At 36.5% G+C, this 23,215-nt stretch overlaps 2 protein-coding genes across 2 annotated transcripts; both read right to left on the reverse strand.

Annotated features, from left to right (window-relative positions):
* Positions 1-2,807: 2,807 nt before the first annotated feature.
* On the reverse strand, positions 2,808-6,025 carry LOC108973988. The gene is made up of 3 exons (XM_018941562.1): positions 5,563-6,025; positions 3,216-3,434; positions 2,808-3,153 (listed from the first exon to the last, which is right to left on the reverse strand). Exons 1-3 carry the CDS (start codon positions 5,936-5,938, stop codon positions 2,855-2,857), a joined length of 894 nt encoding a protein of 297 aa, XP_018797107.1. The 5' UTR covers positions 5,939-6,025; the 3' UTR covers positions 2,808-2,854.
* An 11,511-nt stretch (positions 6,026-17,536) lies between these two features.
* LOC108973985 lies at positions 17,537-22,107 on the reverse strand. Its single transcript, XM_018941558.1, has 3 exons — positions 21,669-22,107; positions 18,130-18,282; positions 17,537-18,052 (listed from the first exon to the last, which is right to left on the reverse strand). The coding sequence occupies exons 1-3, from the start codon at positions 21,994-21,996 to the stop codon at positions 17,880-17,882; spliced, it is 654 nt and encodes a 217-aa protein (XP_018797103.1). The 5' UTR covers positions 21,997-22,107; the 3' UTR covers positions 17,537-17,879.
* Between the last annotated feature and the right edge of the window lie 1,108 nt (positions 22,108-23,215).

A 23,215-nucleotide genomic window follows, 5' to 3' on the forward strand; every position in this document is an offset into this window, starting at 1 on the left:
CACACTGGCTACTTCATGTCTTCCAAATGAATGAAAATGTTCCACCTCTGTAAATATTCGACGCAGTACCCGCCGGGAAAAGCAGAGGAAAAGGAACGTATCCACCCCGTTGGAGAGATCAAGTAGTATCTCGAATTGGCGCCAAATTTCGAAAAGAAGAAACGACTGGCGCGGTGTGGCAAACTCTGCTTTAACCACGTAAGCGAGCGTAAGAGACCTGCACCATCATTTTCAACCAAACTCATTACACCGCATAATTCTGCTATTCCTATATCAGGGTGCGAAATTATACGAAACGATCACGCCTTCATCTTATATAATACGTTTTTAAATTCCATCTGATTTTTTTCACTTTCCAGGAGTCAAATTAAGCACCAATGAATGACATAAATTATACATATCGGACCAAAAGGATTAAATCCCATACTAAATCTCATACATAATAGAAAAATTTGAGACCTTAGGGCTGACTTTATTGTATTAATATAATATACTTTTATTAATCGAGTGAGTGTGTTTTCTTAATATTTGCGTCGTTGTGCCTAAAATGAATAATATATAATACATATATTGGTGATAATTAACGTACCGTAATGAAACCCCTAAGGCATTGTATTAGTAACTGGCATATTGCGATATTACCAAAAATAGTTAAAATCGGGTAACATAGCTCTTCTGCTAGTACTTTATGTTATGTTAGCTTCCTCGGTGGCGTTTATATCACACAGTTATCATGATTTTAATATAATTTTCGTTGGCGCGATTAAAATATAGTAGTAATAATAAGTGGGTACAGTACCTTCTAAATAAGATAACAAATTTAGATGTTATTCGTTCATGATTTCATCGCATAGTGAATTCTTTCGCAACATTTAGAGTGTATAATAGTTTTGTTTACCTAACGGTTGTACGTATCATGTAATACTAATCGAGGTAGATATATAATTATATATAGATCACACCGAACACTCTCCATATTACGGTACTTAAAAAGTACTAAAAGTGCGATAAATCTACAACATAACATCCAAGTGGTATCGCTCACTTTTAGGTGAAATCAAATACGCAGGGACGCGCCCGACCTATGTACCTATGTTAGGTACATGACGTTCTTTTCATATTCGTATGTAACAACGCGAAATTGGGCGAAATCAGACTGCAACGACGCCTACTTCCACATAACATAATTTTTAATTCCATCTGATTCTTTCTTTTCCAGTGTACGAATAATGCCTTTAGAGTATGCCATCTTAAGACTAAATATTGTCCAAATCTAGTACTTTAGTTAAACTTTTACTGCAAATATGATATGTGTAAGATTTACTTACTTTACTTGTAAAATTGAAATTCGGGAATAATCATTTCCTGACAAAGGTATGTCTGCGTGACAAAAATGGATTGAATCGGGTCAACACTTCCTTTAGCGCTCATATGCCTAATGAAACGATTCTCGATCGTGTTTTACTGATAGAAGTATATCTTTGTGCCTAAAATGGATAAAATTGGGCGAAACCTTAACCTAGCCCCATATAACAAACATTCAGATGATCAGTTGAGTTTACTCCATATGATTGATGATCGTATATGAGGTACCGTAATGAATATCAGTGAACATTTTAATAGAATGTGGCATGATAATATTTAACAGATAAAATCAGGTAGATACTACCCCAACTCGCATATAATAATGTTCGTTTTTATACTCTCGCAACAAAGCTGCTAAGCACGGTTGTTTGTAAGTCCTAAAACTAAAAGAGTCAGATATACCATATATATACCAAAGTGATCAGGGTGATGAGTAGAGTTGAAATACGGATGTCTGTCCGTCCGTCTGTCCGTGCAAGCTGTAACTTCAGTAAAAATTGAGATATCTTGATGAAACTTGTCATGCGAGAGTATAAAATGTTCGGTGACACCCAAACTTAGCCCTTCCTTACTTGTTCTAACTAATCTTATGCCGAATATGTGGTTCAATGTAGGAGTTATATAGAGTATACATAAGTATACAAGTATATAAAATTGCTTAGATTCCGATCCTCTGGTTGACGTTTTCGATCTTGAGTATAAAATGTACGGTGGCACCCAAATTTAGCCATTCCTTACTTATTTATTTTACTTATTTCGTCTGGTTTTTATCATTTGAAGGTACCCCATCAGGCAGACACATAACGCCTAAAAGTATATTCGTTTAATGTTGCTTTGGTCGCTTATTTGTATGCGATTTAAACATACGCATATACAGTGAGACTAAAAACTGTCCACCATTTAAAATTTCTGGGTGTGATTTCTAATGGATTTCCAATGAGAAACTACTTACACTAAAATATGTAGTGCTATCTGCCTTTTGTTTTGAAAATGAGGTCAGAACATTCGCTGTTGTAAGCTCGGCTATAACCAAGTAAGCGGTGTCTACGCCAATCAATAAGAAGAAAATATTCTACACAACTTTAAAGAGCCCCGGCCAGTCGGCTGTTTTTGGCCTGCAAAGTTAAAGCACTGGCACAGGGTTTTCGACAAATATACATACAAGTATACAATAGGCCCAACTTTGGGTTATGGCTAAATGCTGGTTATTCAATTACTTTGACAATATCACTGACATGCATGAGTGAATCCAATTTATGTTATGTGATAAAAGCTTTGGCTGCACAATATATGCAGAATAAATTAATTATTATTATTTGCAACCGTTAGAAGTTGGTAGTACGATATTCACAAAAATGCCTATTAGAAGATTTCAGAGAATTATTATTTTTAGAATAAATACTTTTATGCTAAATATGTATATAAAACGTTCAATAATTTATTACAAACTAGATTAAAACTAAGCTTGAATTAAATATGGTAAGCTTCTTCACTGCAGCTCATTCGGTGACTCTAAATTGAGGCTCCGCGCGTAACCCCCATAACCGCTACCGCTGTGGCCACCTCCCATATGTCCGTGTCCGCTGCTGTGTCCTTCATCATAGGAGTGCGAATGGCTTGAAGTGTATACGGGTTTGGAAACAATTTCGTATGTTGTGGACTTTCCACCGCCGGAAGCCAAACTCTTCAAACCCAATACGCTGGATAGTGTTAAGGCCATTAGTGCCGTCATGAGTGCTTTGCCAGCCATTAACGCCACAGCAGCCATACCAATGGCCATCAGAGTTCCTAAGTTGAACAAATATATTTAGTAAATGAGAAGTTCTTAGTTTGGAGGAAATGGTGCTTACCCTTCATCATTAGACCTGCTGCGATGAGCGCCTCCATACCACCTTTTTTGCCAAATTTTCCTTTACGTCCTGTCTCCACAGCCGAATGAGCTTCCGCCATTGTTTCGCTGTCGATCAATTTGAAACGGAGAAAGTGTGTTTGCAGGAAACTACTCAATTTATTCACAATATATCCATTGAGACGTGAGTTAGGGTCATTCGGGTAGCTTCGTGCAACTTCTGTAGTAATCGAATGTGAGAAAATACAAATATATGGATTTATTAGATAGTTTATATCTTGGCGTTACAAAAGGTAATTATAGGATAGGATTATATTAGAGGAAGTTTGGTAATTTATATATATAGAAAGGGAACAGGTATTTCAGAATCAAAAGTTAAGCTGTTAATTTATTGATTTGGTTAAGACTCAATAGGAAAAAGTCAATTAATTCAAATAGAAAATATCGGTTAAAAATCTGTTAGAAAATCGCAAACCTTGAATGGATCTTTAATTAATGGATATCTTAGCAAGTTCTTTCTTCGTTCCAAAGCGACTGAGATATTTAAATTATTGAAATTATGACTTAGTAAATTTGCAAAATTTGTAATCCGCAGGGAATATTTTTGTCCTTTTTCTATGGTTCAATATACTCTAGAAAGTTAACTTCTTTCCAAGAGGGTATAATTGTAATTATCTCCTAACCCTTGTGAGATACATCTGTTTCAGGGTTCATGACCTTGAAAGTTTGGTTTGGTACTTACTTTTTACCGAAAATGCCAGTTGAATCGGGACTTCCCGTAGCCCAAATGTACCTAATGTAAATATTTTCGAACATCCGATTGCCTTTATGCCGCATATTTTATTATGCAATTATGAGAACGTGTTTTTCTGATAAAAATTTATCTTTGTACTTAAAATCAATAAAATCGGGTGAAAACACATCCTAGCCCCATACAACTAATGAAACACAGACAGTTTAAAATAAATGAAATCATGTCAACACTACCCCTGTCTCCCACATATCTTCTTTCAACTGGCTATATTTTTTCCGGTTGGCTATATACCGTATATATCGGTCAATATGTAAGTTAACTTAGCAAAATTAACTGAATGTGTAATATTGAATATAACCTAATGCCTCATTTGTGAAATTGGTTTAGGAATGGTTCAGACTTCCATATACCTCACATATGTATATAAAGATTTTTGTTATTCTAATAAACCTTATGCCAAATATGTTGGTCAGTGTGTACGTTTTATTTTATTAAATTGCTTGCAAATATGTTCTTGGGTGTAGTCGGGCAATGGAAAAGCGAATGCAATCAGCCAAAACTTATTTTTGTTCGTAAAATAGCTTAAGTAGTGGTTTCCGACTTTTCACCCACTTTTACATTGCTTAAGTTGGTTAAAATGTGTGATGCTTTAATCAAATTAGGAGAACAAGTTTTCTTAATAATTTTGTCGTTTAGCGTTGAATATGAATGAAGTTCGTCTAAGCCTTGTTCCAAACCTCATATCTTATTATAACACATTTCGATGATTCGGTTGACGTTTCTCACAACAACTCAATATATTACACTTCTTGATCTTTGTTTGAGTCTCAATCCATCCTATATCTCATTAATAAAATTTTGACCGACGTGTATAAAACATATTAGTACAGCTAGATGAGTCTGTGACTTTCAATATAAGCAAAAAATTCTTGAAAAAGTAGGCGTGGCCACTTTTCTGAGTATATGTAATTTTTATAAGAACTTCTCCCATATAACGGTATTATTAAAAACTGCTAAAAGCGCGATAACTCGATAACTAAATACGCCAGAGACATTAAATTTTTAAAGAGATAGTATGAGAGAGCTTTATGGGAGCAGGGGAAAAAATCGAACGCTGGATATGGTACGTGGCATTCTTCTTACATTTTTATGTCACATTGTGAAAATGGGCGGAATCGGACAACAACCACGCCTACTCCCCATATAGCACAATTCTAAATTCCACTTGATTCGTTAGTTTCCAGTGCACAAATCAAGAAACAATTAATATATCGGGATAAAACTTTGTACGAAAAATGTCTTATTTATGTATATATTTATGATAAAGATTTTCAAACATCGGGGTGACTTTGCACCGCATATATCGCCGAATATGTTAGTTATCACAATGAAAATAAGAAAATTGACTCATAATAGTGTATGCCTAAAATATGTAGATCAATTTGAGCGACACTATATAACTTATCTTAAGCTTATCTTAAGCTTAGCTTAACTTAGCCTTTGCTTACTTATTTTCTTTTACATTATATTGGAATGTGCAAAAGCACAGATCAATTTTGATTTCTCTTCTAGACACCTGCAGTTTCCTACCTACCTGCCATTAAGTCGTTGCTCTTCACCTCCGTGGCATTAGCATTTCTCACTACACTCACGCCAGGCACTAGTTTCAGCTCGTCCCTTTCCATCAAACGCTCCATAATTTTCACAAATTCAATTTTCAAGCACATCCAGCTCAACTGTGTTTTACACTCTTCAAATGCGCGTTTCATTACGTCACGTTTGCTATTGCTGCTGCTCGTGCCTGCAGTCTCGGTGGGGCTGGAATGTGAGGCGGGTGGTGCCTTCAGACTATTCTCGCTGGCAGGCTCTTCAAAAGCGCGTACAGTAGCAGCATCTGCATCGGCAAATCTCAACAACAGAATGAAGAATCCCAAATAAAATAAGTATTCCATAGTTCTTTGTGGCAGCATGTTTGCTCGAACTGATTTATATCCTTTTGAATTGGCTACTTAAGCAGGACTACAGCTATGAATGCCGCTGTGAGTTGTATGCTACACTATCACTTAGTACCGACTGTTGATCGACATTAGAGTGATCTGAATTTTATACTATAATAAAAGCAATGCAGAAAAGCGGCGAAAAGTTGTTAACGAAATTGGACAGAAAAAATGCTGCGGTAAAACAACAATTGTGGCGGTAATAAAGTTTAAGATAGCTGCAGTCGCAGCGGCGGTCTGTTGGCGTTGTTTCCCTTTCACTGTGGCAGCATAGCGGAACTGCAGCAGAAGAAAGGAACTTCGAGAGACCAAGACGTGGGCCAGTGGAAAGCTTAACAACCTAGCATTAAGAAAGAAAGAGAGAGGTAGAGAGGGATTCAAACGGAAGCAGTTCGTTATACCAACCTAATTATGTTCAAATAAAATTTTTATTTTCTTCATATGGTGTTCTCTTCGCATACAAATTTGCAGAATAATTCAAACTCAATCAGCAGTGTGTGAAAGAAAATGGAAAACTCTCAATTGCAATTAAAAATCATTAACCAAAGAAGTGACAGTAGCACTAGTAGCAATTCAGAAAGGCAGTGAAGTGTGTACACACTGTTGGACCGTTGGGTGGTCAACCTAAACCACAAAACCCCCTTCAACTCAACAATGTAGAGCTGGATTTACTACCAATGTTTTGAAAACGAAAGTTTTACTGCAAAGCCACCAGTTTAGAAGAGGGAACGGGAAATAAGCCCCCTTAGCTTTTTCTTGTATAACATTCCCTTTCAATATGTGAGAAATTGCCAAAAATGGAGACTACGGTCAAATTATATGTGATGAATATGAGAAAGACCAAATTATGATGAGCGCCAAGAGAATAGTGAAACTGAAAAGAAACTGATCAAAACAACAGTGGTAAAATAGTTAAACGAAAATGAGAAATATTTTTAAAGTAAATGAAAAATCTGTTTATGTTACATGCAGAAGACCTCCCGACAACTCAGGTGTGTTCATTATAGTGGGGAGTCCAGGCGGGGATTACTAAAGCGTGTCAAAAACATTTTATGGGGTGGGGTGCGTTGGGGGAGTTCATCGGATTAGAGAAAAAAATCGATCGACATAGTAAATTAAATGCATGAAGACGAGTGCATATTTTAATGTTCTGACAGTTTGAGGGTGACTTAGAGAAATAGCAGGGTGACAAATTTGTAAAAAAAATACGTCACCTTAAAATACTCGATCACGATAGATTTTTTTTTTCATTTTAAAGGTAATTCTGTCAGAATCACGAAAATCCCATAATCTGACAGTTTGCAATGGGCGATACAGGTAAAATCGTCGACAAAAGGTCAAGCGTACTGATGCTGAGAGGTGTGTATGTAGGTGGGTTTTTTTTTTGTTTGTGGGGTTTTCTATTTTTTCCCCCGTTTACAGCGATCAGTTTTACATCCATTGTAAAAATGAGTGACGTTTTTTTAATATTTATATCTATTTTCATATTAATAAATTCTTCAATTTTCTTTACATATACTCGTATATGTACAGTGAGTGCCCACCTGTGAGAAGTTAACAAAACGTGTTATAAACACTAAAGCTAAGTTTTTATTTTTTTTATTTTTTATTTGTCTTAACTTTTAGACAATAGCCAACAAAAACAAACGTAAAAATATTCATTGGAACAAGAAATTTACATCGAATTATATGAACCACATGAAGTGGCCCACTTATTTAAATTTAAGAAAATACATAAAAATATCATTAAATAATTAGAAATTAGTACTTTGTGGGATAACCTCTTTGATTGATAACTGATTTTAACCTATTAGGAATAGATTCCACTAATTTTTTTGCGTAGTCTGGAGGTATTTTCCCCCACTCTTCCATTAGTGCAGTCATGAAGCCATTATACTCTCGCAACAAAGTTGCTAAGGAGAGTATTATAGTTTTGTTCACATAACGGTTGTTTGTAAGTCCTAAAACTAAAAGAGTCAGATATAGGGTTATATATACCAAAGTGATCAGGGTGACGAGTAAAGTTGAAATCCGGATGTCTGTCTGTCCGTCCGTCCGTCTGTCCGTCCGTCCGTGCAAGCTGTAACTTGAGTAAAAATTGAGATATCATGATGAAACTTGCTACACGTATTTCGTGGCTTCATAACATGGATAAGTTCGAGATGGCCAAAATCGGCCCTCTGCCACGCCCACAAAATGGCGAAAACTGAAAACCTATAAAGTGTCATAACTAAGCCACAAATAAAGATATTAAAATGAAATTTGGCACAAAGGATCGCATTAGGGAGGGGCATATTTGGAGGTAATTTTTTTTAAAGCCCCCTACTAAGTTTTTTGTACATATCTCGGAAACTACTATAGCTATGTCAACCAAATTCTATAGAGTCGTTTCCTTCAGGCACTTCCATATACAGTTCAAAAATGGAAGAAATCGGATAATAACCACGCCCACCTCCCATACAAAGGTTATGTTGAAAATCACTAAAAGTGCGTTAACCGACAAGCATAAAACGTCAGAAACACTAAATTTTACGGAAGAAATGTCAGAAGGAAGCTGCATCCAGGTTTTTTTAAAAATTGAAAATGGGAATGGCGTCGCCTACTTGTGTACCAAAAACCATATCTCAGGAAGTACTCGACCGATTTCAATGAAAGTTGGTATATAATATTTTCTTAACACCCTGATGACATGTGCCAAATATGGATGAAATCGGTTCACAACTACGCCTGAAATCTCGATTATCACTTTATCATGCGAGAGTATAAAATGTTCGGTGACACCCGAACTTAGCCCTTCCTTACTTGTTTTGATTTGATATTGCGCATTCCCGGATTTCAGTTTCCAATTTATGCCATTAGTTCTCAATTATGTTTAAATCAGGAGATTGCGGGGGTGTTTTTAAGACTTTAGGTCAGTTATACAGTAACCATTCTCACACAATATTAACCGAATGCTGCGGATCATTATCTTGATACAAGTGAAATGTACTCTCTACACCCAATTTATTTGGACTTTGCTTTAGATTTTCTCGCAAAATTTGTAAATACTGGAATTTGTCCATATTCCCTTTCACGAAGCAGTCGAACAAGCACCCCACACCCCACATACTTCATTGTAGGTCGAAGATGCTTCGGATCCAGCTCTTCATGTGGTCTTCGCCATACGTTTACCCTACATTTTAATCCAGAGAAGTTAAATTTAGATTCGTCCACAAATATTACTTTTTTCCAGAACTCAAAATCCTTCATGTGGTAGTTGTGAGCGTACTCTAAACGATTTTTCTTGTTTTTCTCACTAACGAATGTTTTTTTCCGAGCAATTCTTCCATGTAAACCAGCCTAATGAATAACCCTCCTGATAGTTGTTGCACTAGATTTTGTTTTAAATTGTTCAGCTAACATATCTCGAAGGTTTGGAGCACTTAGACGTGGATTAAATTTTACTTTTTTGAGAATCCAACGCTCTTCACGTTCATTCAGCACTTTCTTACCATTTTGAGTGGCACTCACTGTGCATATGTATACACTGCTTTTATTTCATTCTGTAACAAAAACAGAAACCAAACAGAATTCTTCCACTTTTAAACCGTCAGATTAACGATACCCTCTATATAATTGTCAGATAATCTTTTGGGAAGACTCTGACATCAAGTTCATCCCCCTGTATAAAAATCTGGGGCGGTCGAGTATCTCAAGGTCACCTTTTTTTACAAGTTTTAAAATCAGTCATGACTTTTGGTCATGTCGAAATTGTCAGAAATTTAAATGGCACACTTTTCAGAGGTTTATTAACATTCCCTTTGAAAATCTGACACGCTCGAATAACTTTTTTTTTAACTTCTCATTACGGCCCTCCCCCTTGAATTGATTGTCAGATTAATGTATGTATATCGACTATCAGAAATAGAATGCGCGTATATAACATAAATGACTGACGCGCTTGAGTATTTTTATTTGACTATTTTTTTTTTTTTTAATTTTTGAAAATTATCACCCGCTCTTCCCCCCACTAAAATGGAAAACTTGACCTAGACTTTCTCCATGACGCTCCAGTAACTGCAAATTTAGCACTCCCGGCCCGCCTACTATTAATTTTCATACTAACAAGTAAGGAAGGGTGATATTCAGGTGTCACCGAACATTTTATACTCTCGCATGATAAAGTGATAATCGAGATTTCATTATAAGTCATTTACATATTTTTTTATTTTGCTGTAAAATTAATTAGATTAGATCAATTTGTGTACTTTGAGTATTGAATTGTATTTTCATTTATTTTAATTGTATTGAAAAGTTATAGTCCGAACACTACAATTTTTCCACAAGGGATACCTCAGCTCAAATACCGTATTTGTGTAAAGTTTTATTCCGCTATCATCATTGGTTCCTAATGTATATATTATACAGGGAAGGCATCAAATGGAATTCAAAAGAACGTTATATTGGAAGAAGGCGTGGGTGTGTACCGATTTCACCCATTTTTCTTACATGTCATCAGGGTGTTACGAAAATATTCTATACCGAATTTCATTGAAATCGGTCGAGTAGTTCCTGAGATATGGTTTTTGGTCCATAAGTGGGCGACACCATTCCCATTTTCAATTAAAAAAAAAAAAACTGTCTGGGTGCAGCTACCTTCTGCTATTTCTTCCGTAAAATTTAGTGTTTCTGACGTTTATTGTTAGTCGGTTAGCGTACTTTTAGTGAATTTCAACATAACCTTGGTATGGGAGGTGGGCGTGGTTATTCTCCAATTTCTTCCATTTTTGAACTGTATATGGAAATGTCTGAAGGAAACGACTGTGTAGAGTTTGGTTGACATAGCCATATTAGTTTCCGAGATATGTACAAAAACTTAGTAAAGGGCGGGGCCAAGCCCTCTTTTCCAAACAAATTACGTCCAAATATGCCCCTCTCTAATGCGATCCTTTGTGCCAGATTTCACTTTAAAATCTTTATTTATGGCTTAGTTATGACACTATATAGGTTTTCGGTTTCCGCCATTTTGTGGGCCCTCTTATGGATCCAAGAAATACGTGTACCAAGTTTCATCATGATATCTCAATTTTTACTCAAGTTACAGCTTGCACGGACGGACGGACAGACGGACAGACATCCGGATTTCAACTCTACTCGTCACCCTGATCACTTTGGTATATATAAACCTATATCTGACTCTTTTAGTTTTAGGACTTACAAACAACCATATTATGAACAAAACTATAATACTCTCCTTAGCAACTTTGTTGCGAGAGTATAAAAATGTAGTGATTTGACTCCCTCTTACAGAAAAACTAATAATGAAGAAAACGGCATTGTATATATGTATGTATAGTAAGTATAGTGTTGGTTGAACATTGCGGGGGTGTCTAAACTGTTATGTATGTAATTAATGTAAAGCAGCAATTGTCGCGTGCTTCGTTGATTAATAGTTGGACGTCGTAGTTGTCAACAATGTCATCGAAGCCGTTTCACAGTGGTTAGTTTGTACAAAAGTATTGTTATTAAATATAATTTCATGGGCAACTACATATTATCTGCAGTCCAATAAGTAATAGGTTCAAATAGACTAAATTTATATTAAAAATATCTTAAGCAAGTAGTTGTTATTGCTTATACGGTCCAAGGGTCGAATATCATTAAGCCTTATATTAAATATATTGAACGATATTTCGCTTATTGTTACTGATAACTCTTAATAACCGACTGGTAATAATAAAGCCAACCAGAAAATCCAAAATAATATTAATGAGTATATAATGACTAAGCTAATGTTTAAACTGGAAAGTCGAAAATCATTATTTTTTAAGTAGTAGGGTAAGTTCTTCAATAAATTCATTAGGCACCAACATACCATACATTGTTGTTCCAAGAAGATATCAACTTTTTTTATTAAAGGGATTTCACAAATTTACCACTTTTTTTGGTATAAAGTTAATCGTAAGTACATCTCTAAGTTTTCGTAAGTGGTATGATGAGGTTATAAAAAATATGTACAGATTTTAGGAACCCTAACGCTCTCTATTACCCGACATATAATAAAAAATTGTGACGCCATTTCACCAAGCGTTGGAGAAGAGCGAATCAAACAAACTATACAAGATGTTTAAACAAACCGACAGCACTTGTGTTGCAAGCTTAAGCTAACATTTCTTCTGACGCATGCGATGAAACCTTAACCAATACCTCTTGGTTCGGTTGCAATAAACAATAATTAATTTTAAATTCCTAAGATCAAAGGACAACTCTTGCCAACAGGTGCTACTTCGGACTGAGTAGGTTATTGGGAAGCAAAGTCCTCTCTCGACAAACAAAAACCAAACTCTATAAGTCACTCATAATTCCCGTCCTGCTATATGGTGCAGAGAGTTGGACGATGTCAACAACGGATGAGTCGACGTTGCGAGTTTTCGGGAGAAAAGTTCTGCGAAAGATTTATGGTCCTTTGTGCGTTAGCCACGGCGAATATCGCATTCGATGGAACGATGAGCTCCAACTTTGAAAGTATTCGACGCAGTACCCGCCGGGGGAAGCAGAGGAAGAGGAAGACCTCCACTCCGTTGGAAGGACCAAGTAGAGAAGGACCTGGTTTCACTTGGAATATCTAATTGGCGCAACGTAGCGAAAAGAAGAAACGACTGGCGCGCGGTTGTTAACTCGGCTATAATTGCGTAAGCGGTGACTATGACAATTAAGAAGAAGAAGATCAAAGGACAAAATTAATTTGCATTTTTATTTGACACTTCATCAATTTACAATAGTAACATCAATTATAAATATGCTAATCTAAAAACAAAACTAAGTAGTTCTGAAGATAGCGGTATACGACTTTAATGAGGTATTCGCTTGTATATGTTATCGAAACCAAGATTCATTAAGATTCATCAATTTCTCTTCAAGAAATCGTTTGCACGATATATGATTGGGACTGCGGACATAGGAGTGCTCAGAAAGATACATATATATCAATCAGTTCGTCTAGTAATCCAGCTCTCTTATGCCAATTAAAATGCCGTGATATAGACCTTGTTGTTACTTTATTTTGCTGCGGAAACCTTATTGTAGAAATGTTACGAATTTTTATTCGATTTTAGTTATTTTGCCTTTGGAGAAACTGAAAGAGAAGGACCAAGAAAAGCGCGTTTAAATATTTGAACACGATCAACCAATAGAAAACTAGTGAAAGCAATTAGTTATGTAATCACTCCAGTTTAAAGAGTGCATAGCTATGAGTGAAAGAAATTTGTTTTAAGACGGCGATGAAAGCAATTTATAACAGATTTTATGTACATTGTAATTGAGAATAACCACCTTTCTTTACATCTTTTCATTCGATTCGCTAAATTATGCAATAATTGGAAGTGAAAGTTTTTTTTATTGGGAGTTTAAAAACTACGACTTATATTTATGGATATAGTTTTTTAATAATGGAAATTATCAACGTAGCTGTGCTATCATTTAACTGCTTTCATTTCATATTTTCTCTTCGTAAAAGCTCTTCTCAGCACTTCTATTTCCGTTAGTATGCAAGCTCAACGGGAAAGCTAAAGCACACAAACTTTCTTCTGAAATGCAGAAACCACTCACAAATAGTTAGTGCGAAGTTTTAATTACATTAAGCAAGGCAAAATACTAGTAGTTGGTATACTTGAGAACATTACATTTAAAAGAGAGGGACGGTCACTTTATCAACACTGAAATAAAAGCTCTTTCGTATTTTTTTACTTTGCTACAAGTTGCACATAGTAAAATTATTTGAGCCAAAAAGCTCTTGGTGGCACTAAAACCAAAATGCGGTAACCTTATACTTACAGAAATAAAAAATATACATTAAGTACAATATATGCAGAAAGAATTTGCTGTTGGCACATTTCTCCACATCGAGAGAGAAAGAAGCGGCTTCGCTGTCAACGTATGTGAAACTGAAATGGTTTTATTTGTTAAAGTGTTTCTCCCCCTTTTCGAGGATTCACATCTTCAACCTGTTGACAAGGTGAAGAAGCTAGGCCTTTACTTCGATAGAAAGGTCAAATATTAAGGAGAGTAAGGGAAAAGATGAGGTTCAAGCCAACCCAATTATATTATGTTCTTTCAGGTAAACCCTATCCTGATATACGACTTTCCATATGACCCCTACAATATATAGTACATACATGTATTAGTCAATATGTGAGATAGATTATGAAAATTAACTGATTGGTTTTGGATATTCTGTATAACCTTATGCCGAACATCTCTGTGGTGGTTGTTTAAAAACTTGCTTGAAAGTATGTCCTCAAGTAGATCTCAGTAATGTCCCAATTAATTTGATCGGTCTGTTTCTTCCTCTACCCCACTTTTCAAATGACAATATTTGTGATACTTTAAAAAATTTATTGAAACAAGTTTTCTTAAGAATTATGTGGCTTTCCGCTGAATACTAATAATATTTGGGTAGACTTTGGTCAAAACCTTATATGCCTAATGCAATAAATTGCGATCCTCTGGATAATGTTTTTACATTAACTCATTATATTAAACTTAGCTTCTTCAGTTGAGTTTATATCACATATTTCTCATTTAAGGATCGATTTAATATTTTTTTATTCGACGCAAAGTAAAATATTGTAATAAAACAAAGTGAGTAGATACCTTTTATATGAGTAAATAATATACCAAATTTGATTGTCATCCATTCACGATTTCATTAAATAATGAATGCTAAATTCTGTCGCAACATTTAAATAACAAAGTGTTACCAACACCTGAATGTATTTAACCTTATACGAGTATAACTTACACACTGAACGACATACTTATTCGTCAAAAGATTTCCTAGAAAACCGAAAATCACCAATCACATGGAGTCAACCGAGTGATTGAAAATTCTGATATGTAGGTTACCTAGTTCAAGTTTTCACTCAAGGAAAGGACTTTCTCTCAATTTCAATTATATATCTCACACACTAACCAATACGGTCAAAAGTCAACACAGGTCCTTGACCTACTTTATACCTTGGTATCCTTTTTGAAAAATTTTTCGTCATAAGGTGGCACACTTCAAAGGCTTGACTCATATATAGTTTCATACCGTTATATTAAATAATGTTTTATATTTATACTGGAATGTGAAGGAATCAGATGGAATTTAAAATTGTCTTATATGGGGAGTAGGCGATGTTGTAGAATAAGAATATCAGAGGATTCTTGTATTATATTTAGTTGAAATCGGTCGAGGAAGTCCTCAGATATATGATTTCACCTAAATGCCATGCCCATCGTCCAATTTTGACACTATTCTATAATGCCTTCTCAAACCAAATAGAGCGCAATATTTATTTTCCCTGCCCGACGTCATTCACGCTCGCGTTTCATTGTGGGTGTTACAAACTTTGTGGCAACCCTAATCTATTCGGATATAAAAAACAGATCAGATTCTTAATTGTCGATAAATCAATATTCCACAGATACTTTTGCTATTTGTAGCCCCGGAGTTTGAGCAATAGCCATAGTCCAATGGACCTATTATCTTCTGCTTTAAATCTTCTTGTACTGTAATTTTTTTATTTTCGGTGCGACGGCTCCTCTTTTCTTAATTAACCACAACTTCTCAACATTGATGATCTTCGATTAAGCTGAAAGTATCTTTATCAAAAGAAAAAGCTTCATCAAATCAGAAAAAAATATAAATTATATTTACAAACAAGTAAGGAAGAGATAACTTTGGGTATAACGGAACATTTTATTTCCTTGCAACTTGTCAGAATCGAAGACCGGGAAATAGCTTTAGGTGCATAAGCCTTGTTAGTTAAATTGCATATAAGACAAGTTTTCACCCGATGTTGTCCATTTTTTACATAAACTTGAAACGTTATTAGAAAAATAAGTTTTATCGATTTCATTAACATAATCATATTCGTTACAAAGTCAAAAGGAAGTTCAAACTTTTCATTAGGTAAATGGGGGCTAAGGGTATTAATCGATTCAAGTAATTTTTGACATACATGACTACTATTATTAGAAGAAGATTCTATCTGAATTTACAGGGTTTGTGCGGAAAGTAATAGGACTGATTTCCTTCCACTGCGACTGTATTCGGAACGTGCGCGCATCGACTGGATTCGGTAGAGGGCGTTAATAGCTAACGGGCGGCTGGTCAGTTTCGCGCGACGTGTTTCTATGAGTGGTGCATGCCGAAAATTCAGCGTTGCTTAGAAAATATTTACGCGACTAAATACTGTATGAAACTCGGTAAATCTGTGACAGAGACGTTTAATATGATCTCAGGCAGGCTTACTCACCTGTTGCTTTAGCAAGAAATGGTGTGTTTCGGTGGCACCAAGTCTTTTTGGAGGGCCGGGAAGAGGTCGCTGATGAATAAGCAAATGCAAAGTGAAAACGATGCTCATTGCCTTTTTTGACATCAAAGGTATCATCCACCATGAATCTTTTGCTCCTGCACAAGGCATCAAGGCCAAGTTTGACATGGAAGTCCTCAAGAGGCTCAAACTAAGGGTCAATCGGGTCCGATAAAATAGCGCGGCACCATGACAACACTTCCGCAGACGTCCTACAGCTCAAATGTGATCCCGCCTTTTTTGTTTCCTTGCCAGAATGGCCGGGTCTCAAGGCTTTTCCGGAGAATGCCTTCCGTGACGCCTTCAATGCTTCGAAACCGCGCTGGCAGCGCTGCATCCACCGAATGAGCAGATTTTGGAAGTTTTTAAAGAATTGTAACGATTGGTTCAATAAGTTTTCTTTAAACGACTCAGTCCTATTACTTTACAGACAAACGCTGTATATCTCCCAGTTTGACCAATATGGTCGATAGCAAGTTCGCAATTCGAACTTTGATCCAAACTTGTCCTCATTTTTTTGCCAAGGAATACATGTACCAAGATCTGTTATTGTAGCATTGTTTTAACCCAAGTATTCGCTTGCACGGACAAACAGCCGGATGAACAGACAGTCACGCGGATTCCAACTCGTCTCTTCATCTCTATCATTTATATGTGTACCTAACTCGATTACTTTCAGGTGAAAAAACAGTAACACTCTGTAGCAACATATCATAAATATCGCTCAAACTCGTCGATGTTAAGTATTTATTCAATGAACTTTATTTATGCGGTTTCAATGCAAACAGAAGTGCTTAAGAGTTAAGCTAATGGTAACTTACATGAATCTGCAAATAATAGTGATTTAATGACATTCTTTCTGGCTGTAATTGTGTTAAGGCGAATTTGCAGATTGACCTGTTGCAAATAACTGACAACGAAAACTCGAGCAATAAAGCCATAAAGGTTTTATTCTGAAATGACTAACGGAACCTGACCTCAATTTAATTATGCATGGCAGTCATTAAACTGTAAGTTGCATACCATATAATATAAATGTAAATTAATTACTGCCTAATGGGTTAGTAATAACAATAATCGACTTTTAAGCGGTGACTACAATGTTACTGATTGATTGGCAAGTGCAAGTGGAGACCGTGGCCCCTGGGCGTCTCCATTTTTTTTGCAAAGTATTAAAATAAATAAGATTATTTGTGTATGTATTTTTATGAAATAAATATTATTCGATTTTATTTATTATTTTTTTGTGAATTTTTCAGTTTTGCATTTTTGCATTTGCTTTTGCTTTTCATTTGTTTTGTTTTTGGTATCGCATAGTTTTCACTAACTAAAAACTAAGTACTCGACTACAAATAAATATTTATAAATATAAAGTTTTATAAATTAACTAAAATTTAGTCATTCTTATGTTGATCAATAGAAAAATATGGAAATATGAAAAATGATCAACTTTCATAGTATTCAATAATAGGATAGGGATAGGAAGAGGAAGAGGAGGAGGAGATGTGTAAATCTAGTTAAAAGTAGTCTAGCGGCGGGTTGTGCCGTTGTCGATTCAGTTGTGCTGTTATAGCCATTTAGAAGGGTTGAGCCAAGCCATATTGGTTGTAGGCCAAGTCAGAGGCAGCAGCTTGACCATTGCGGTTCCAGTCGGAGTGCACGATCTCAGCGTTCAATGGGCTGCCAGTGATGTAAGCGGTGGTAATGTGTTCCTTCTTCTTGCCCAACAAGTCCTTGAAGAAAGTGGCGCCTATTTTAAAATGACAAGTACAAAAGTTTAGTGGGGAATGGCAAGCTCAGCAGGTCGAATTTTAAAATGCTACGCACCAGCAAGGATCAGAGCCAAAATAGAGATGGCCAAACTCTTGAGGGAGATAAATTTGACGATGCTGAAAGCAATCTTGCAGAGCACAGCCTTCTTCAACTTCAAGATCAGGAGCAGAGGTAAAAGCATCTTCTTCATTTTCTTGCTGCGGGATTCTGCAATGAAAAGTTTCGGTTAGCTAATGTTGCGGCTAGTTTAAACTTACGTCACATTAATATAGGCAAATGGAATGCTAATTTGTCTATAACAAAAAGCAATACTAACTTTGAAGTTTTTTGGGTTAAAAAAGTTGTAATATACGTATCATAAACACTAATTGTGACAAATCAAAATCATTTTGGAATTGCCATCTTCCGATCGCCTGAAGCTATGCTATACTACTAAAGTTTTGCTACAAAACTTGAGCGATAATGATGTGCTGCAAACGAGCCCATACGCTGGATGCCCTTAAATGTGAGAGGCAACAATTCTCCACTTACATTGTAATATTATGTGGAAAGTCGGTTAATGGCATTGAAGTTTAATTTGGGTTACACTTTAGGAATTATTCTGCGAAACTAGCGAAAAGTTTGGCAGTAGTAGTTGCAGAACCTGTATGCGGATTAAAGCGAGTGTTTGCTGAAATTGTGGTTCCCAAGAGAATCCTAAAAGTATGCAAACAGCTAATGCACCGGAGCACACACAACCGCGACCCACTCAACTCTGGTAATAAGAAAACTGCGGAAGTTTCTGAGCATGACGACACAGTGGTGGCTTTTGTTGGCGATATAAAAATAAGCAATGACTTTCTACATTGTTAGCACCTAATTTCGAAGAAACTTTCTGCTGCTTTACCGACTACTGAGGTGCGCTAGTTAGGTGGAGGCGCGAATAGCAGAGTATGAGTTGTTAGGTGGAGTAAGATAAGAAAATGGTAAAAAGTTTTTGAAATTTTCAACAGCTTAAGTTAGTTAAGAACGAATTTGAAGCTTACGCCGGGCTTAGTTTGCTATTTTGGTCTGGAATAACGTTGGTTGGATAAAATTAGCGGCAATTCAAAGTTAAGAGACATTTCCTTTGCCATGCATATGTAGTACTTATAACTACGGCAGGCATGTTCTGCTTTCATCTAATAATAAAAGCGCAGTTCGGAATACGTTTGATTGAGTTACGTGTTGTTTCCATTGTAATGGTATAAAGCCTTGGTTAATTCTCGAAAACAATATTTTTAATGACACCATCGTGCTTTTGGAGTGATTCTAATGTGCAACTTTGTTGCCACAAACTGTTGCAAGTCAACACAGCATAAAGCTTACATTTTATATGAAGCATGTACAACGCCGTTGGTTCATTTTGTTGCATGCTTTATAGCTTAAGTTTCACCTTTGCTCTACTCGTGCTTTTACCAAGAAATTCTGGTTTTTGCCAAAGTTTTGTTGTAGAGAAGGAGCAATGTTTTCCTTGGAAATTTAAAGTAGTACAGGACTTTGAAGATTTTTTGCATCACTTTAGAAATTGATGAATGTATTAAATATAAGGGAATACATTTCGTCCACTGTAAGATGTGGTAACTGATATCGTACACTCGTTGGATTGTATATGTGATCGAGCCACAGCCGTAAATGTTTATAAAGCTACCAATAAATCAAATATTTCCTTTATGAATTTCGCGTTGATGACTTGAAGTTCATGCGCCGTGAAGCACACTACAGCGCCGACTTATTAACGAAGCAACGCTTTGCCTGGCAAAACAAAAGTATAACGCGCCACAACTCGCCAAAGTTGTGCATATTACGCCAAAGACGGCTGCTCCTTTGGTGTGAAGAAAGGTTTGAGTTTGTTTGCAGAACTGAGGAAGGGAATGTTTAGTTGAGCAAGGAAAAGTATTCTGGAAAACCGCAAAAATGAAATATGTTGTATATACCATGCGTTGGACTTATTTTCGCTGTCAAAAGACTGGTGTTGAAGAGTTGAAAGCAATCGTGTCCTAATAGCACATTAAATAAATGTACGGAACTTTTCGTAATATGCCACAAAGGGGTAAACGTTCACATCCCAACATTGCTGGCGAAAGTTTTATAAGTATTAACAGGCATAAGTGAAAATTTGACGGCTTGTCAGCATAATAAAAAGGTTTCTAGGGCGTTTATAGCGCAACCACGACTTCTCAGTAGTGCTATAAATATTGCTCACAAATTTTGTGATGTTGCTTCCCAGCAGTACTAAGGTCTAGCTCAACACATGCCTTATAATATAATATAATATTATAATTTAGTTGGGTTAATAAATGATGAATTCCTCAGCTAATTGTTCCCGAGAAACTATGCTCAAAGAATCACATAAAAAAGCAGAGGAAAACGTGAGCTTCTGTGCAGAAATTGATTTGCTTAGCGGCGCTGCTTTGGAATAGTAGGGAGAGAATAAAAAATGAGCAATATGCACTAAATAACGGTATTTCATTTTATCATTACTTGCTCAGCTCGAAGATTACAAAGGTCTTTGTGCTTTTTAGATTGCCAACACAAGCCACACACACGCACGTATGTGTTTGGAAATGTACGAGTATATGCGTGCAGGTTAATGCCATTTGTGCAGCAACAATTGCATTTTGATCACACTAACTTCAACTGCCAATCGCAGACAGAAGAGTCTTTGGCCGGTTCTTGTGTTGTTTTTGTTGTCTGCTGAGGTCTTGCATACGCTCCATTTTCTAGCTGCCTGTCGTCGCTGTGCATGTAGAACAGCATTGGCACTCGGCATTGCAGTAACGTCAAGCCGTACATGCCGGCTATAATTACCGTTACAATTATTACTCAATTAAGGTGATGTCGAAGTTCAGCGTATAAAAGTTATTGTGAAAAGTTTTTTTTATTGGAAATGGTGCCACAGTGGTGAATGAACCTGTTGTGCCACGGCTAGTAGGCGACATTTATAGCGGTTTGCGAATTGCTTCTTGCTGCCATTGATTTATGACACTGCAGTGGTAACGTGCCACCGACTTCGAGTTTATACTTGTATTTATGTTGCCATTAGTTTCGGCCAGCGATATAATTGACGCAGAAGGTATGGGTGCAACAAAGTAATGGTTGTAATTACTTGAAAAAGTGGTGCATGTTGTAAAGTATGCATGAAAAGTGAAATATGACAAAATTAATATGTGAAATAATTGAAAAGAAGAAAAGCAATCAAATAGTTGAATATTAAAAAAAAATTTAAAATTTGTAAACTCAATTTAAATAAGTAGAACATAATTATCCTGTCAATAAACAGCACGACACTTTTCACAAATATTTTAAAATGAATTATATTCTAAACCTAAGCTTTTGGGCAATTATCACATTTGATTGCGTTTAAGCTCTGGACTAATAACTGTTATGAATTATTATATTTGAGTGAGCAATAAACTCTTTTTTGTTTAGTTCGAATAACTGACGTATTAACTGTTCAACTCCAAAACTGTTTTATGATACGAAATTTCGCCACAAAATTAGCCTTCTTTCACTTTTTGATATTATTTGCACTCCACAACTTTTTAATTTTATTTTTTTTTTTTTCTTCTTACCCTCCATGGCACGGCCGGCGTATTCGTTTTCGGCTTCCTCATCCTCATCGCCGGGCAGACCGAAGTTCAATTCGTGTGTAGCTAGATAACGTTCGACGCGTTCATCAACCGATTCAACACCCTTGACGGAGGCACCGAATGAGCGACCAGTTTCCGAGCGTTCTACACGCAGACCACCGAAGAGTGGGAGAGAGTCGGCACTGTCGATTCTATTGATCAAACCAATGACGTCCTTTTCGCTGTTATCCAGCTGTTGCAGTGAGGGTAGAGCGGCAGCGATGCAGGCGTAGGACGCGATGAGTACGGCACAAACGAATTTTGAACACATTTTGTTTTGATTATTAGATTTCTTGTTAATTAATTTAACTAATTAATCCGTTTTTGTTGTGGGTTGATCACACAGTACACACCGTTTGAAGGTTGAAATTGTTTTGTGATTGATTAAGTGCCAAGCACGAGTATTTATACGAGGTGAATCTATAAAATCGGAATGCAGTTAATCGTATTGCGGTGTATTGAGTTGTGGCGTAATGAAATGTCGCAGCTTAACGCGCTTAGGCAATTCGTAGCCGAAAAAGTTCCAACTCTTTCCAATTCCTATTTTGTCAACTAGAAATCGGAAAGAAAGAAAATATGCAAACGCCAAAATACGCAACCAATAATATCACGTACACATGTACGAACACACACATATTGGTGCAGGTTAGAGGCAGCCAGCAACTGGCGGACGGTTTGTGGTATCAGAGTCAAGCGTCAGGTACGCGACGTTGCATTTCAAATAAGCAATATAAAAATTGCCATTAGTACTATGCCTTGTTGCTGCTATCACTACAGTGATTACTACGCAATGCTGATTGCCTTAACCGCTGACCGCAGCCCACTGCCCGTCCGCTAACCGTTCGATTTTTGATTTTTGGACGCACTGTCCGTTGCTTGCCTTCGATTTTTCGACATACATTTGCAAACCGAACAAATTTTTTGCCCATAATTTCATGGTTGCCAGTAACAGCAACAACCACAGCAATATCAACACTTCGAGTATAAGACTCGCTGCCTTCGAGCGCCAAAATCGACGTCTCAGTGGTTGCCTTATTTTCCTTTCTTTCGACACTTCGGCAACTTCTCTCGGTTATTTGTCACGTTGCTGGCTTTTGATTGTTGCTGCACCTGGCACCCAAACGAAAGGGAAGTCGCCAACACTTAGCCATGACAGTGGCAAGTTAGCATCAAAATGTTAGATAGAAGAAAAATACGAATATAAGTAATTTGTAAAACTATATTTCGATAGCAATTGTCCTATTTGAGCGAAATTGTTGTTGCATTTATATTATCATTAATATGCGTCACGCATGTCTGGACGTATGTGTGTCACGCGCATATTCCGCTGCAAGCCCATGTACGTGATTTTATTCAATTATGACTGCTGGGCACTGGCCGCAGCCGCTAGCCACAAATATGAACTCGTGCACATATAGAGAAACAGCGTAGTCGATTATCTGTTCCAAATTCTTTTCATAAATTTATGCGTCGACTATCACCCACAAGCG

The sequence above is a fragment of the Bactrocera latifrons genome, unplaced genomic scaffold, assembly GCF_001853355.1.
Source record: "Bactrocera latifrons isolate USDA-ARS-PBARC rearing strain unplaced genomic scaffold, ASM185335v1 scaffold_515, whole genome shotgun sequence".
NCBI lineage: Eukaryota > Metazoa > Arthropoda > Insecta > Diptera > Tephritidae > Bactrocera > Bactrocera latifrons.

What these genes read in the sequence shown, in the direction of transcription:
- LOC108973985 (XM_018941558.1), bottom strand. Translation starts at nt 21,996, where the DNA reads ATGTGTTCAAAATTCGTTTGTGCCGTACTCATCGCGTCCTACGCCTGC. An exon ending in CGCCGGCCGTGCCATGGAGG is followed by an intron (nt 18,283 to 21,668) that starts GTAAGAAGAAAA and finishes TTTTCATTGCAG; the next exon opens with AATCCCGCAGCAAGAAAATG. An exon ending in TTTGGCTCTGATCCTTGCTG is followed by an intron (nt 18,053 to 18,129) that starts GTGCGTAGCATT and finishes ATTTTAAAATAG; the next exon opens with GCGCCACTTTCTTCAAGGAC.
- LOC108973988 (XM_018941562.1), bottom strand. Translation starts at nt 5,938, where the DNA reads ATGCTGCCACAAAGAACTATGGAATACTTATTTTATTTGGGATTCTTC. An exon ending in GAGCAACGACTTAATGGCAG is followed by an intron (nt 3,435 to 5,562) that starts GTAGGTAGGAAA and finishes CGATTACTACAG; the next exon opens with AAGTTGCACGAAGCTACCCG. An exon ending in AGCAGGTCTAATGATGAAGG is followed by an intron (nt 3,154 to 3,215) that starts GTAAGCACCATT and finishes TGTTCAACTTAG; the next exon opens with GAACTCTGATGGCCATTGGT.